We start from the raw sequence: 15640 nt of genomic DNA on the forward strand, positions 1-15640 counted from the left end.
GGGTGTCTCTGAGGCAGTGGTGGGGCCTGAGGCTCCCTCCTGGGTTGGTACAGGAGGCGAGGAGTACGTGTGCCACCGTGAGCCACAAGTCCCCTTCCTTTGCAGATGTCCCTGCCAAGCACACCTCTGTGGCGTCCACCAAGCTAGTCTTCTCTGGGCCCAAGACCATCTACCAGCAGGTCCTGCAGCCCTCCCGCCACACTGTTGCTCCCCGGGCAGCCGCCGAGGCAGTGCCGGATGTGATCGGGTCCCTGGCTGGTCCCGGCTCACTGACGCTGGAGGCGGGCAGCAAGGTGTCGGCAAAGCCTTTGGCAGCTGCCCCGGGGGCCACCCTGGCCCAGCAGCGGCTGGAGCAGACCAACTCCACCCTGGCTGCCACGCTGCAGGCAGCTGAGAAGATCACAGTGGAGGAGGCAGAGAGGTGAGGCAGTGCTGGAGGTGAGGGAAACGCTCTGGTTGGGCCCCTCGAGGCGGAATTGGGAAGCCCCCAGCAAGGGCAAGTGAAGGGCTGTGCAGGGGCACATGCCTGTACACTAAGTCACACGTGCTTGAGTCCGGCTGCATGCTGAGCTCCAGCTGCCACTGGGAAGGTCGGATCCAGCCTGGCCAACCCTACCCTGTCAGCACCTGAAGCCTTTGGATGGTGTTATGACTCTCTCCCTTTCCTCCCCAGCCACCCCAGGGCTGTGCACTCAGCCAAGAACATCCTGGAAGACATCAGCAACATGTTCGATGACCTGGCTGACCAGCTGGACGCGATGCTGGACTGAGGCTTGCTCCCTCCTTCCCCTCCCTGCCTCCGACTGCTCCGCCAGTGCCCCTCATGATGGGGAGAGAGCAGGTCCGGCACCGAGCGGTGCGTTCAGGTCACTCCACTTCCCGACTTTGCACTGCGGCTGGGAACGCAGATGCCCCTCCTTCCTCCCCCCGGCTCCATATCACATGTGCCAGTGCGGCCGCAGGCTGGTTTCCGAGTGGGTCAGGCGTTTCCCACCAGATTGGCAGCAGGAGGAGAGCCCAGAGGGGGTGCACATGCAGTCCTGGAGGCCACGTAGAAGCCCTCGGTCCCTTGCACAGAGCCGAGGAGCCTCCACAAGGGACCTTTCTCTTTCCCTGCTGCATTGCTGAATCCTGCCTCTTACTATTTATCCCCTGCCAACAATGTGTCAAAGGAGAGACCTCCCCGGGCAGCCACCACTGAGCTGGTTATTTACTGAGCAGATTCCAGCCCCAGCAAGGCCTGACAGCAGCTAAAAGAAGACGGGGCTTGTCGCAATCTGGCAGCTTGCGGAGCGAGAAGGAACCTTTCTGCTTTATTTGTGGCTTTTCCAAACGCGTCAGCATCAGGCAGCGTGTAATCCAAGTGGATTGAAATCCTTCCGGTGGGACCCACAAACCCCTCAAGACAGGGCTGGCACAGCCTGCTCCGCCATGGCCCTGCCAGACATGGAGGTCTACCTGCCCCTTCCCCAGAGCGATGAGGATGGTGATGGCAGCAATGAAAGCCTGTGCATTTGTGCCAGTCCGGCTGGATCATGCTGCTAAATGGAGGCTGCCCTCTGCCGACACCATGCCTAGGCAAACTGCCACCCCAGTGCTTCTGGGGTAAAGTAGCAGCATGGTTAGTGCTTTTTTTTCTTTTTTTTTTTCTCCCCTATCCCTTTTTCGGGGAGAAAATGGTCCCTTTTCTCACTCCCCCTCCCTGCGGGGAGCTGCTGGCACAAACTCCGCTGTCAGCATTGTTAAACAGTAGCAGCTTTTGGGACTCTGCGAGATGCTTCCTTGCAGCACTAAAACCCAGCGGGAGAGATGACCCCACGTGCACTGGGTAAATTCAGCTCAGCAACAGCTACTGTGCATACAGGCTGGATGTGGTCACGGCCCTGTGGCTGCAGCAGGGGAACAGCAGCAATAGCTCATTGCATCCAAGCGGTAGGAACGGCTGCATAGCTTCAAGACAGATTTCTCTAGCAGGATCTGTTTAGTAGTGCATGTCTAAATATGTCCAAGAGCCCCAAACTTGGCTTGTGCTTGGCATGCCAAGCAAATGAAAGCATCAGAGCACCAGAAGGGAACCTAAGATCGTACTAAAGTGCCATTTGCTACAAAAATTCCAAACAAAGGGAAAAAAAAATCCACATATCCCCCCTTTTTTTAAAAAATCACCAATGCAAAACCAAACTGGAAAGGAAGAAGGTGGCTGAAGAGGCAGTTGCTTCCCAATCCTTTTAGGAGTTTGCGACTGAATCGGACTGTTGGCAATCCCTTGTCCCCTTGCACGGGAAGGGGAGCAGCCCCTGCAAGCAGAGCCCGCCTGGACATTCCCAAGGGTCTCCACTCACGAGCAGCAGTTGTGCCACGGGCCAGGCGGGCAGGAGGTGCCTGCCGGGCTTCTAGGCTGAAAAACAAAGACAAAAAAGCCCTGAAAAAAAAATATTGTTGGCTGGGACTTGGGGTCAGTTTGAGGCAGTTAAGACAACTTCTCTCCTGGGTAGTTAGTTGCTCTGATTTATACATCACATTGAGTGTATTTAAATGACCGTGTCTGACAGGCAAGTGCTACATCGTGGACCCAATTGTTTTTAAATAGCTACAACCAGTGGCACTTTATCAAAAGGTTTGCAGAAACCTTTTAAAACTGATTTTTACTCTCACAAGTCAACCTGGGACAAGCCCAGTTATTTTTTTTCCAATGTTGATAAACTGTAAATGTTTTTTAAAGGCCAATGTATATATTTTAAATGTGATTTATTATATATATTTACTAACCAGAACTGCAAGTCTTGTACTCTAGGGTCAGGGATAAGAGGACACTGGGGTGGAGCTGTCGCTATCTGAGCCACCTGAGGGCAGCACCACGCTGCTCTCATTGTCAATAAGGGAAACATTTGATTTTGCAATAGAATCCCTATTTTTTAAGCTCTAGATCTCTATTTTGAAGCTACTGTATGGTGTTTAAGTTATGTACACTGCAACTGGGACTAACTGACCCTGGCTGCACCTGCTCCATGCAGCAAGACAGTGAGGGGTAAAAATAGCCCGTGTAATCACCAGACTGACAACAGATTTTAAACCATCTGCTGTTTGTGTTAATCATGTGTTTTGTTTTCCACTAACATCCATTAAGACTAAATTCTATTAAACAGTGGGGCATATTTTACCCTTTTGATAGTTTTGCCTAGTTGTCTCCTTTGTGTCAAATCACACAAGCTTGTCTCCTGCTCTGAAGTTTATCAAGCATCAGCTTTATCCTGCCTCTTGAGTGCTTAAGATCTGGGTTTCCTCAGATAATCTCCCCTGGTAAGAGTCCCACTGTCATCTCCAGCGAGGTTAATGTTCAGTTTGAGTCTTACCACCATGGCATGTGGTGAGAGCGCTGGGGACCAACACTACCTTCCCATGCCCCACTGCCCGGCTTTGGGCACATCTGAAGCCACGGCTACCCCTGCCTGCCAGGCAAAGCACTCCTCCATGCTCCTGGGTGATCAGAGTGGCCACAGCGACACCAGGTCCTGCTTTGCTCACGAACAAGAAGCCCAGGCCTCCTCGTCTCGCCACACTGCTTTTCTCCAGTGCTCGCAGTGCCTGTTCCAGCTCACCCCTGACCTTTCATCCAGAAGGCTTCAAACCGTGCCACCAGCCACAACTGAAGCAGTGCCTGGGAACAACCACATGTGCTGTGCCTGGGATCCAGGAGACCGCGAGGTAATTGGACTGTTACTCTGTAGGAAGAGGCATGCAGAGCTGGACAGATTTCCCCAAAGCTGAGCAGAAAGTGCCAGGATCACGTCACAGGAGCATCAAGCTCTCCAGCTGTGTCCCTACAACAGGTGAGCCAGGTAACTCGGATCCTATGACCCAGCAGCCATACACATTTTTATCTCCTTGCTTTGCTGGGTGCAAACTCCCTCCCACTCTCACTGTATGTGTTATCCAAGACAATTGTTTATTGCCGTTCATACACTGGATGCATGTGGGTCTAGGTTTGTTTCTGTTTTGGTTTTTTTTTATACAATTTACAAGTTTTAATACAAATCAAATATTTTTACATACATCCCAAAAAATTTATTATAAAATATACACCATTTAAAAACATCTTGATGTAGGAAGTTTTTTTCTGAAGCTGTGCACCCTGACCCTCAGATTCCTCAATGGCCGAGGGCAGGGTGGCATTGATGAGACCATCCAAAAGGCTCCATTCATATGCCTCAGCTCCCTCTAAGTCTAGCAGGGGAAGGAGGGTGCAGGAAAATAAACATTTGTGATCACCCAGAGAAGGAAACCTTGGAGGTGCCTCCTCTAGAGGAAGGTGTGGCCAGCAGGAAGCCCCAGTATCTGCTGCCTTTTATCACCTACAACAGTTAGTAGCACAGGGCAAGAGCTAAGGTCTCAGGGGGGCAAGGGGGGAGGAATGTTGCTCTGCAGGAATAGCAGTGAGCAGCTTGGTGCTGCCTCTGACACCAGCTCAGCTCTGCCACAGAGGAGACCGTATCCCACCTGCTAGCTGACCCTGGCATCAGAAAGAAAAGCTGATTTCTCAGGTGCCAGGCGTAGCAGGTCTGGAGCTGGCATTTAGTGAATTGAGTGAGACAGAGAAAGATGCAGCTTGTTCTCCCTGAGTCAGGTAGCTCAGGGAGAGTGAAGGCAATGTTCAGCCTAGCTGGCAAAGGTGAGCAGACCCACTTGCAAGCAGGAGTGGCCAGGTACTGCTGCATTGCAGGAGAGCAGCCCTGTGTTTCCCCAGTGAGATGCTGGCTCCCTATCCCATGCAACCCTGCCAGCAGCATGGAATCTAAACATCCACTCTCCAGCTGTAGGAACAGGGTCCAGGCCTCTGAACACCCCCAGCTGCCCCCCTCCAGCATCCTCCATCTGTCCCCAGAGCTCAGAGGCTGACTGTACCCCTGCTTTGCTCTCCTACCAGACCCATAGCAGGGAGAAGGGTATTGCTTAGAGACATGCAGTAGTGTGCATGCTCTCTCATTATGCTGAAATGTAAGGAAGACAAGGTGGAGCAGCATGGCAGAGCTTAAGGGTTCCCAGCCAGCTCTGGGAAACTGCCAGGAAAGGAGCAACAGCCATTTGTTAGTCCCGGGTACCATAAGGGAAGTAACAGCCATATATTGTAGTGTTAATATTGGGAGCAAAAACAGGGCCAGAATTTACCAGCTTTAGACAGTTTTTAGAACTAGGAAGGGAGTCAACATCTCCATGAGCTGCAAATACTCCAGTAGCCAAGCCTGTATGCTCCTGTGTGGCCCTCAACTGTCAGACCACAATAGCACCAGTGTTCCCAGTATAGTTGGGGTCTGTTCAGAGCTCAAAAGCATGTGTGCTGCATTGGGGCAAATCATGGTTTGCAGCAGCCCTCAGGGGAAGGTTTCCCCCAGTCAAAGGAAGAGACCGCCAGAAAAACAGGGAATATGTGAGGGCAGCAGCATGGAGGGGAGAGACTTCCAAACACTATCACAGAAAGACATGGTGAGGGGGGATTCCCTGTGCAAGTACCAGATGCAGCACAATCCCAGGACTGGGAAAGGAGCCATCCACCAGCTCCGTGTTAGTCACAACTGCAAGATGCAGATACCCTGCCTCCCTCCATGGCAGGTTAAACAGGTCTCGGGTTTTATCTCTAGCGATGGCCCTCTCAAGCAGGCATTTTACTGAAGCAGAACAGCAATTCAAATCACAAAAATGAAGACAGTTATAAACCTCTCTGGGGATTGCTAAAGCAGGTAAGGCAGGGCTGGAGGAATCTGAGCCATGCTGACTCGTGCAGGCAGGCAGAGCTGCCCTCCTGACTCTCTCTGCACCAGATCACTAAGGTCAAATGCAGACAGCGTTTCTTAAAGCCCTGTCTCATCCCTCTTCTCTTGAAGCACTCAACAGTCGGCATGTGGCTACAGCGACAACGCTAGAGGGCAGGCCTGGCACAACCTGGCCATCGCAGGGGCTTTCCCAGCACCCTGCCAGAGACCTTTCCCAGTGTCCCCCTTGGGAATATGAGCTCCAGCCCTCACCTGGCACCCAGCACTCCTGGAGCTGCAAGAGAGATGGCTCCTTTGCCGCAGGACCCAGGGACGTGGGTGGGGGCACGCACAGGCATGCACACACACATCATCCAAGAGAGCACACAGAGATGGAAAAACAAGATGGCTTTCAACAGAGATCTCTTGCTTCAGCAGCCCTATGTCTCCCCTGCTGGCTCCAGATTCTCCTGCCGCATCTAGGAAACCCATTTGCTCACACAGAGGGAAGGAGTCACTTCATTTCAGCATCACCATGATACTAACAAAAACCTCTAGTAATAAATAAATAAAGGAAGAGCAGCCTGAACAGCCACCAGAGCTTGCAGGCTCACTTGAGAGTACCCTAGCAGGCTGGGGACCAGCTGCATACCTGCTGGGGGATCCTGATAGCAATGCCCTGCCTGGGGCCCCCTGGAAGGTGCTGATGTAGTTTTGCAAGGAGGCTGTCTGGTTTGCATGTGTGAGGGAAAACTCCCTGAGCCTTTGGTGCAGCCACTCTCCTAGTGCAGGATGTGCCTGTGTGGCCCTGGCTCCAGGGAACTCGAGCTGGGAGTATTTAAAATGGCGAATTCATCCCCAGCTTTGTTTCAAACTGCAACTTCTGCCTCTTCTGGTAACGGACCCGGACCCTGGAGAAGGCAGAATAAAGAAGAGAGTCAGCATGTGGAGGGGTGAAAGGCAAGCAAGGCTGCCCCATAGTGATTCCTGAGCTGCACAGCCCCAAAAAGCAGGGAAGCCCCTGGCCTAGGCCCTGTGGTACCCTGGGAGTGGAACTGAATCCAGAGAGCAACCCATGGTCTCAGTCCTACCCCATCCAGCCAAGTCCCATCTCTAGGGCCTCCAGACACAGCAGAGAAAGGCCCAGAAATCCTTCCCAGGAACAGGGACAGCAGCTCTGTCCCCATCAGGGTTCCCTGTAATCCCCGCTGCTTTTCCTCAGCAACCCATTTCCTGAATCAACCCTCATTAGTGTTAACTCCCAGCTCCAGCTGCTCCCTGTGCTAGGAAGAACAGCCAGTCACTTTGCCTGCTACTAATTCTTGGCTTCAGCCACTTCCCGTGAAAATGTGTCCCACAGTTCAGGCACTGTGTGAAGACGTATTTCCTCTGCTGTGATTCAATGCCTCTCTGTCCTCATGGGACGAGAGGAAGAGAACAGGCCTCTCCAATTCCATACTGGTATTTCATAGACCTTGGCTGTCTCCCTCTCATTGGTTTGAGATAAGGAAATTTTGGTCTCCCTTCCTGCTCCCAATCACTGCCACTGCCCTTCCCTGACCCTCTTTCCTCCCCTGCACTTCCTCTCTCAGAGGTGGAACATGAGCTTGCACACAATAGCCAGGTGATTTACATAATGCAATCATCTTTTCCTTTTTATTCCCCACCCTGTTCCCTGAGCATCTTTTTTTTGCAGCTCAAGGCCAGGCTGGAGTGAAGCTCCAGCCCTTTTTCCCCATCTTCCCTACTACCCCCATACCTGATTTCATGCAGCTTGACAATCTCATTGATGATAACCACAAGGACCAAGGAAAGAAAACCCAGGAGCCATGAGACCGGGGAGATGGAAACATGGTTAAAGGTCAATGAAGAATTGAGGTTTTCCCAGAGTTTCAGGTCCAGCACAGTCTGTGCCACTTGCCCCAGCAATCTAAAATCGTAAACAGATACAGCACATCTCAGCAGAGATAACAAGCTTCCCAGAATCTGCAGATGAGGGTTCAGGCCCAGATGTAACACTCCTGAGTTCACAACAGAGACCCTTCACCAATTCAGCAGTGAGAACAATTGCCATGTACTATCATTTTCCTCAGCACCAGCAAACTGGTGCTGGAGCAGGTCTAGAGCCCTCCTTCCTCCAGCATTCTGGAGTGCCTCATCAGGGCCTGGGGATACTCACACAACAGCCACAGTGAGCGTCCACCACCGGTTGGAGAGGGGGCTCTTCTTCCACAACGGCTTGGTGCGATGGACATGGGTGATGGATATGAACACTATGCGGACAGATGGAAGAGGAGGTTATTTAGCATCACACACAGATACAACACTTCACAATATCCACCAACAGCTATTACTCCAAAAGGATATGGAGTTTATGTCCCCGAAGCCAACCTTTCATTCAAGGTCCTTTCACCAGACTCCCCACAGCAATTCCAAGTCCCCAAATATGCAGGGCCAGGGGGAGTGCAGTAGTAGTACTGCATAGGATTACTCACTGTGGGGATGCCAAGATTGGTTCGCAGCCTGGCATGTTAAAGCAGATCAGGCAAAGGACAAGAACTAGGGACCAGGGGGGTGTCCTTGTGTCTGGGTCACTGCAGGCCTGCACCAGTGGAAAGCTCCAACCCAGAGAAAGACGTTTAGCCAGAGACCCAGAGCTGTCTGCACAGGACAGAGCACTGGCTCAGCTTTTGCTTGGGCTCTTCAAAACAGCATTTCCCACCTCCCAGGCAGAGCTTCCCTGCCTAGCCTCAGTGATCTGAAGGACATAAAACAGTAATGCACACTACCTCTCTCCAAAGCAGGGCTGCCTCTTAAATCAGGAAGCGTTTCTGTTGGTCTGGACACCCCGCACATCTCAACATGCAATGCTCTGCCTTGCACCAAGGCACAGCACTATGTGACATGGTGGAAAGGGAGCAGAAACCCTTTAAGGTCATCAAAGAGCAGCTGGACCTATTCTGCCAGGCAATCGTGTGCAGGTGATGAGGGTCAGCCAGGGGCTGGCTCCCTGCCCCTCCAGAGGGTTTAAAAAGGCTTCCAGCTCCAGGGTAGTCACAGCTGCACCAGTGCTGTTTGGGGGAAGGAAATGGGGTGCTTCACAAAATGGCAGCAGGCATATAAAGACTTCTCAATCTGTGAATATTTTTGGAGAGCTGCAGGATGCTGCTACCTGATTTGCAAGAAGGCAAAGAGGGATGCTGCTCTTCTGGTGAGATTGGAAAGGAATCAGCACTTCACCAGGCTGGTAGGAGGCAGCATCAGCTATGAAGGTGCTGTCTTTAATCTGTTAGGACAATATATAGTAAGACAAGGGGCTTTATGCCTGTGCTGAGAGACCACTGCAGTGTCTGCTTCAACCAGGGAGTTTGTGCTCTGGTGTAGGGGGCAAAGAAAGAGTCAAAGGATGAAAATTTTCCCCCAGAGTGGGGAAAGGGGCCTGGGAACAGGGACTTACCTGTGTGTAAAACAATCAGACCAGCTGTGAGCTTCTGGGCTACAAGAAGAGCATTGGAAAATGTCCCAAACCAGTCAGGAGCACCAACAGCATTGCTAGTAAATGAGAGGACACAGGAAAGAAGTCAACAGTGGGGACTTACTGTCCAACCTGTTCCCACTAGGGCCATGTCCTCCTCTGATAGCTGAGAGAACTAAGTGTGAGCTTGGAGTCAGGTTGTCCTAGTGCCAGGAGGCAACAGTGAGCAAATGCGCCAAAGATGCAATTGTCAAGGCTATATACCCAGCCCTCTGTATAGCCATTATAGCTGTATCATGCAAGAGTCTGAAGCTTGTTAGAGGGAAATCAGTCCTACCTGGGAAGGGCAAGAACAACAGGCCCTGCAGGGTAAGGGTGTGTGTGTGCGCCAGGCTCAGTTCCTCACCTGTGCAACATGATGGAGGAGCAGGCTGTGAGATTGAGGCTAGTAGTGTTCACGTCTTTGCAGGACTCATGCAGCGTGAACCCGAAGCAGATGAGGCAGGAGCAGATGGTCAGGCTGAATTTCAGCAGGAAGCAGAACAGGAAGTAATGCTGAGTCTGTGAATAAGGGAGAGGCAGGAGGATGACATAGGCATGTCACTGGCCCAACCTCCCCCACATGAACCATCAGGGAATCAGTGGCTGCAAAAGACAAGCTGTAGTACAGCTGAGATGCTGCACTGTGGATCTGCCCTGTGGGCATGCTGGCAGTAAGGGTCTCCCTTCCTGTCCATGCCAGGCTTTTGGATAGCATGGCTCATGCCATGGATCAATTTACTGAGGGAGCTGGGAAGGCACAAGGCCTCAGCTATGCATCAACACTGGGACAAAGTAGAAGAGAAAAATGTGTGAACAATTTTAATCTGATGGGCCACCTACCTTCTTAGGAATGGAAGTCAAGTTTTTCCCTGTTGCCATGGTCATGATGGAGCTGTGGGGAGGCTTGCCCAGGAGCGAGACACTGGAGAAAGGTAAGTTAGTCTCTCAGTAACAAGTTCAGGTACAGGAACTATTGCTTTTTTATCTGTGTCTAACATTTGAACCCAAATAACCTCCTCAGACTGCTTGGAGCATTGGCATTTATCTGGCCACTGCCTCAACCATATGCTGTAAAAGGTGTCATTCGTGGCAGGTGCAGACAGGGAGAGAGGTGACCTCCAAATGTGTGATGGGGAAAACCCCACCCATGGTACCTTGGCTGCTGCCTGACACCCTAGGCTCTCCATCACACTCCAGCTAGTGCAACAGTAGCAGGATTAGAAGATGATCTTCAGCTGGAGGTTCAAGCCACAAAATAGTAGCAGCTCTCAGACAGCAGGCAGAGCTAACACAGCAGTACACAAATGCTCCTATCTGTGTTTCCAAGCACCTTGTCAAAGCAGGTGCTTGGAATACTCCTTGCAGCCTTCTTAGCATGCTGAGGGTGATGTCAGCTTTCTTTTAACATGAACACAGTGAGGCTGGGGGACTGGTCTGTGCATCCTGTGGGTGGGAGGCAGGAGATTCCACCCTGTCTGAAAGACTCACCTGAGCAGTGGGTAGCAGAAACAGGAGAGCCACACAATGTCTGTAGTACTGAGGATGGGGGGCAGCTGTACCAGGCAGGAGAGGAACTGGACAGGAACAATCCAGAGTGAACAGTGTGAGCAGTGCTAGGACAGTATTTTTACCCAAGATGACACCATCCTCCCCCAAAACACTGTGATGTGCTGGTAACTAGGCTGCCACTGCACAGCCTCTCCACATGTTCCAGGTTGCTGGGGCAGGTGCCACAGGGGATGCTTTTCTCCAGGGAAAAAGGGGTTGTAAAGAAACTTCTGTAGGAGGGACAGGGAGAAGGGGCAATGTAGGCTGAGATCACATAGTCTCTATCTGTAACTTCCCCAAACATGCTGCGTAAACCTGACTGAAGGCCACCTTCCTCTCTCGCAAGGCTGCCCCACTGCAGCCACCTATATCTGTGCTAGCACTCCCGTGCTCTGAGCTAAATGCTGTCCCCAGCAAGGCCAGGACTCACCTGAATGACAACCAAGGTCAGCTGGCACTGCAGTAGGAAGAGGAAACACTTGCGGATCCCATACGTTGCATGCCTGGCCTGGAAGGAAGCACAAGCCCTCAGAGCCCTCACTGTGATGGGAGCAGCTATCAGCCAAGAGTAATTATTGGCAGGCAGGGGCAGAACATGTGGCCTGCAGGGGAAGTGGGAGGGGAGAGGATCTGGACACATTGTAAGCAAAAGGGGAAGGTCTCCTGCCTAGATGTAGTGGTCGTGAAGGAAAGGCAGAATTTAGCCATAGGGTAAGTTTGTTTAAACCTCCTGGCTTTTCTGGGGTACGCTTCTCCCTGGCACTGCATTGTGGCTGGCTAGGTTTCTCTGCAAGTTTATACTTTATGCAGTTGAACAATATTCATGTTCTGTTGCCACGAGGCACCATTCCCAAACCATTCCCTACAGCTTGGACCGGTAGGGCCAGGCAGGAAGAGTATCTCTGTTGTGCTTCCTGAACAAAGGACAGGAGACACGAGCAAAACTAATGCTGGCAGCTTATTGTGGGCAACGCAACAAAATGCTCACATCAGCTCCTAGCTTTGTTCTTTGTGAGCTGCAGGCAGAGGGATGAGTACAAGAGAGGGGATATGCCTGGCTTACCTGCTCTATGAGCCTGATGATGCTGGTACTCTCTTCTTGGCGGAAGGACATGGAGCAAGGCAGGCTGTTGAGTTGTCCTGAGAGCTGCAGCGGGGTGAGCTCATCAGAAACATGAGTCATGGTGGTGCTGGTGGCATAGCCAAAAGTCTCCCAGGAGCAGCGAGATGGGTAGAGAGGGTCCAGTGCTATACTGCAAGGACAACACAGGAGGATTAGCGAAAAGTTGTCATGCCAGAGGAGAAACTATGTTTCACTGCAGTCCAGCTTGTAAAGTCATGCTGTGCTGTGCCACCTCTACCTCTCTGGTAGAGAAGTCCTGAGCTGCAACATGAATTTAGGATCAATCTCCCTAGACTTTCAGTTATTCCCAGAGAAATAATAAACATATTTGGGTTTGTGGCTCAAGGTCAACACATTGGTTGATCCAGAGGGGCATTTCCACTCTTTCACCCAACAAGAAACATCTGTAATGCCAGTTGGTGCACAACAGTTTGGCATGTAAGAGTAACGGCTTCCTTTCAAAGATGGAGAGAAACACCTCTGTGTGTCAAGAGATCTAGGTAATCATCCCATCCAATACCACCCAAATGTCCCGTATGGAGACAAATGCAGCTAATAATGGACAGAGCAATTGTGAGCATTGCCCTGCACAATCCACAGGCCTGGTGTGACCCATGGTTGGGCACTTGCTAAGCTCAAGGCAAAGGCAGCTGGAGGAGTCTGGATCCTGCCCCACCTGATATCACTTTGCAGGAAGAGGCAGCTGTTCCGCAGGTTGGCAGAGCTTCCCAGACAGCAAGTCACCTCCCCGTATTCCTGCATGATCTTGATCATCTCACACATGGCTACAAAGGGACAGAAGGAGAAACACAGTCCGTTATCTCATTATGCACACAAAGATGCAGTGTTTCACACACCCTTTCCAGTCTGGATAACAAGCAATCAAATCTTTTAAAATTACCCCAACTGATATTCATCAGTCATGTATAGTGAGATCCAAAGTCAAAGTACACAATTAGATAGCTAATTAATTGCAGTCCAAGTACTCTGTATACCTGCCTCCTGCAGGAACTGAGCTGGGATTCAGAGAACTGTGATCCAGAGATTTACATCTCTTTCAGACCAGAGCTGTAGGTATAGCCTGAGTATATAACACGGATGGCTTCAGCATCAAATGGTTAGAAAAGAGCAGAAACTGATTAACCTAAATAATTCAAACCTAAAATAAATAAACAATTTTAAATTCTGCTCAGCAGCACATCACTACTGTTCCAAGTCTAAAGGAACAGAGGGAATATAAAGAAGTGCCACACTTAGCCATACTCAGAGCCAGGCCCTGCTCCTGCACTGCCACCACTACCTCTAGCCTTCATCAATCTTTTTATCAACATTCTCCCAGGGCCTCTAAATCAAAGCTGGTGTTTGATCTGATTTTTCTTCTGTAGCTCTGTGCACAGTGCTCTGTGTGTATGAGTTTTCTAGAATGTTCCAGGTAAAAAAAAAAAACCAAACCCACCCTCTGCAGATTCCTGTGTAAACAACTTATCTAAATGACTGGTGCACCCAGATCTACAGTATAGTGAGGGGTTAGACCAAGTGGGGAACTGCCACTTCTGTCAAAAAGAGAGAAGAAATCTACTGGGCACTGAATGCCTAGGCAGACTGGGCTGTAACTGGTTCTCACTGACACTGTAAACTGTGCCTAGAGGTACCTAAAATGTCAAATTATAATGACGCTTAGCAATTTTACTGTAGATTAGACAGGTATTAGCCAGCTGAGCACTCAGCCCCTTTCTTAGATAAAATAGCATCTCTTGAAGAGATAAAGAAATTTTGTCCTTTCTGGTCTCTGCAATCAAAAACTCTGCAAAGCAGCAGAAGGTGTTAACAGCAACTGCCAGAGGAAAACACTTCTGGGAAGTGATTTCCAAATTATATAAGGCAGCGAGGGTTGCGAGCAGAGATCAAAGTCTCCTAGCACACCAATAATGTTTACTTAATAAAAAAAGGCAGTAGCATTTTGAATGTTTGCTTTTGTGTCTCTTACAGATGCAAATTGAGAGGATTGGTTCTTAGCCCAATTCTGTAGCTAGGGAACAGTTGCATTAAAACAAAGTTAACACCTCGCTTCTTACAGGTAGCAATAGAGGGTCATTAATATCAAAACGCCGTTCTAGATTTCCAGACTGCATCCCCTTCCCTTCACCAATGTCCACACCCAGATGAGCTAGAGCAAATGGATGGGGAAGGTATTCATGGGCAGCAGGACAGACCCAGGCTCTGTGCCACTTACTCTCTGGGGTGCAGTCTGTGAAGAGGGGCACCAGCAAAGGCACGTTGTCTATATTTTGCAGGTGAGGTCTCACCTGGTGAATCCCCCGTGGGAGTTTGGCCTGAAAAAGAGAAAGAAGAGACTAAGCAGGGGAGTGTGCGTGTCTGTGAGGGAGAGGCATTTCAGAGGGAACAGCTGAAATGAGAATTATGATTCCCAGAATTATGCAGCCTCAAGATCAGATACAAATTGATGTCCCTGCAGACAGAAGCTGGCTTTCCCAAGCCACTGTAAAAAGTTCTGCGAAAGTTCTACACTGACACGCCAAGCTGTCTGTGCTCACCCTCATGGTTTGTAAGATCAGCATGATAAACCTGTGCTCAAGGATTTCTAAGGACTTTTTACCTGTGTGGAGAATCTAGTCAGAGACTGTGTGCTGTCTCTCGGCAACTAGATCTACTTCAATTGTAGCCACATCAACAGACAGCAAGGGAAGGGTTCTTGCTTTCTAAAATGAGGCCTAATAGATTTTTTTTTTTTTTAAATCTGCATCTATCTCTGATATTCCTGTAACCTCTGCTGTGCATATCCGAGTTCTTTATGAGGCAGGAAGAGCTTGTCCCGCACTCTGACTCCTGGGCAGCACGAGCTATGGCTCACAGCTGGAGGAAAGAAAAGTTTCTTCTGTCTGCATGGAATGTGGGGATGTCCCCATTTCCTGCCCAGCACATGGGAAGGGGACCCAGACAGACTGAGATGCGGCTTTCAAGGCTACCCCATGTGTCCATTCCTAAACTCCAAAGAAAAGACCTCTTCAGCAAAAGTGATTAACTGAGAGAATCCCAAACTTCCCCGGCTCTAGATACCAAGCTGGAAGAGGGTGAGGGAAATCAGGAGTCCCAACGCAAACCAGTCAATCAATGTGCTTTGGAGAGCAATTCCCTCTGGGAGTAATGAGGTGATACTGCTGACCATGACAACAGCATAAGGTGTGTAGGGAAAGGGGGCCTCACCCTGTTACAGTCCTCCAGGAAGCTGGGGATATCGCTGTCTGTTGGCTGAAAGCTGATGAGATCCGAGTGCCCTTCCTCTTCCATCAGCAGAAGCCCCTCCACATCATCTCGAGAAACTGGAGCAGAGAGAAGCGGCATAAATAATAAGCACAAACCTGCCTCTGCCACCCCTGTGCCACCCACATGGTATATTCATGTGGCGCTGCAGAAGCCAGGAAACGTGAGGCCTGATTTTCTAGGTTAGCAACACTTAGATCCCACTCAGTCATCTAAAATTTTTAGATGACTAATCTGCTCAGAAGTAGATATGTGAGCCTAGTCTCTGCTCTTCTGAGACACGATAGTTTATTTGTTCTGCTCTTTCTTCTTCTAGGGGAAGAAGAGAATAAAGAAATCCCACCTGAAGCAAGAAAAGAGAGTAATTTACAGGCAAGAGACCCTCAGTGGCTTGACCAGGGCCCCAGCAAGAACCAAAAGCAT

The 15640-nt window shown here is 50.3% G+C and overlaps 2 protein-coding genes across 10 annotated transcripts in view; one reads left to right on the forward strand and one right to left on the reverse strand.

Annotated features, from left to right (window-relative positions):
• Nucleotides 1-2115, forward strand: part of CASKIN2 (CASK interacting protein 2) — a 31334-nt gene extending 29219 nt beyond the window's left edge. Inside the window, exons 19-20 of the mRNA XM_075170024.1 lie at nucleotides 106-421; nucleotides 674-2115. Of these exons, the coding sequence (XP_075026125.1) occupies nucleotides 106-421; nucleotides 674-770 (413 nt within the window). The 3' untranslated portion in view covers nucleotides 771-2115. The remainder of the gene's footprint in view (nucleotides 1-105; nucleotides 422-673) is intronic.
• Nucleotides 1476-15640, reverse strand: part of TMEM94 (transmembrane protein 94) — a 70490-nt gene continuing 56325 nt past the window's right edge. For all 9 annotated transcript variants that reach the window (XM_075170026.1, XM_075170028.1, XM_075170027.1 and 6 more), the window contains 12 exons: nucleotides 15161-15276; nucleotides 14169-14268; nucleotides 12612-12720; nucleotides 11876-12065; nucleotides 11243-11320; nucleotides 10753-10838; nucleotides 10105-10186; nucleotides 9629-9783; nucleotides 9205-9299; nucleotides 7927-8020; nucleotides 7507-7677; nucleotides 1476-6658 (listed from right to left, as the gene is read on the reverse strand). In XM_075170026.1, coding sequence (XP_075026127.1) covers nucleotides 6586-6658; nucleotides 7507-7677; nucleotides 7927-8020; nucleotides 9205-9299; nucleotides 9629-9783; nucleotides 10105-10186; nucleotides 10753-10838; nucleotides 11243-11320; nucleotides 11876-12065; nucleotides 12612-12720; nucleotides 14169-14268; nucleotides 15161-15276 — 1349 coding nt within the window. In that variant the 3' untranslated portion in view covers nucleotides 1476-6585. The remainder of the gene's footprint in view (nucleotides 6659-7506; nucleotides 7678-7926; nucleotides 8021-9204; nucleotides 9300-9628; nucleotides 9784-10104; nucleotides 10187-10752; nucleotides 10839-11242; nucleotides 11321-11875; nucleotides 12066-12611; nucleotides 12721-14168; nucleotides 14269-15160; nucleotides 15277-15640) is intronic.

This window comes from Calonectris borealis, chromosome 20, assembly GCF_964195595.1.
Source record: "Calonectris borealis chromosome 20, bCalBor7.hap1.2, whole genome shotgun sequence".
In the NCBI taxonomy this organism is placed as follows: Eukaryota; Metazoa; Chordata; class Aves; order Procellariiformes; family Procellariidae; genus Calonectris; species Calonectris borealis.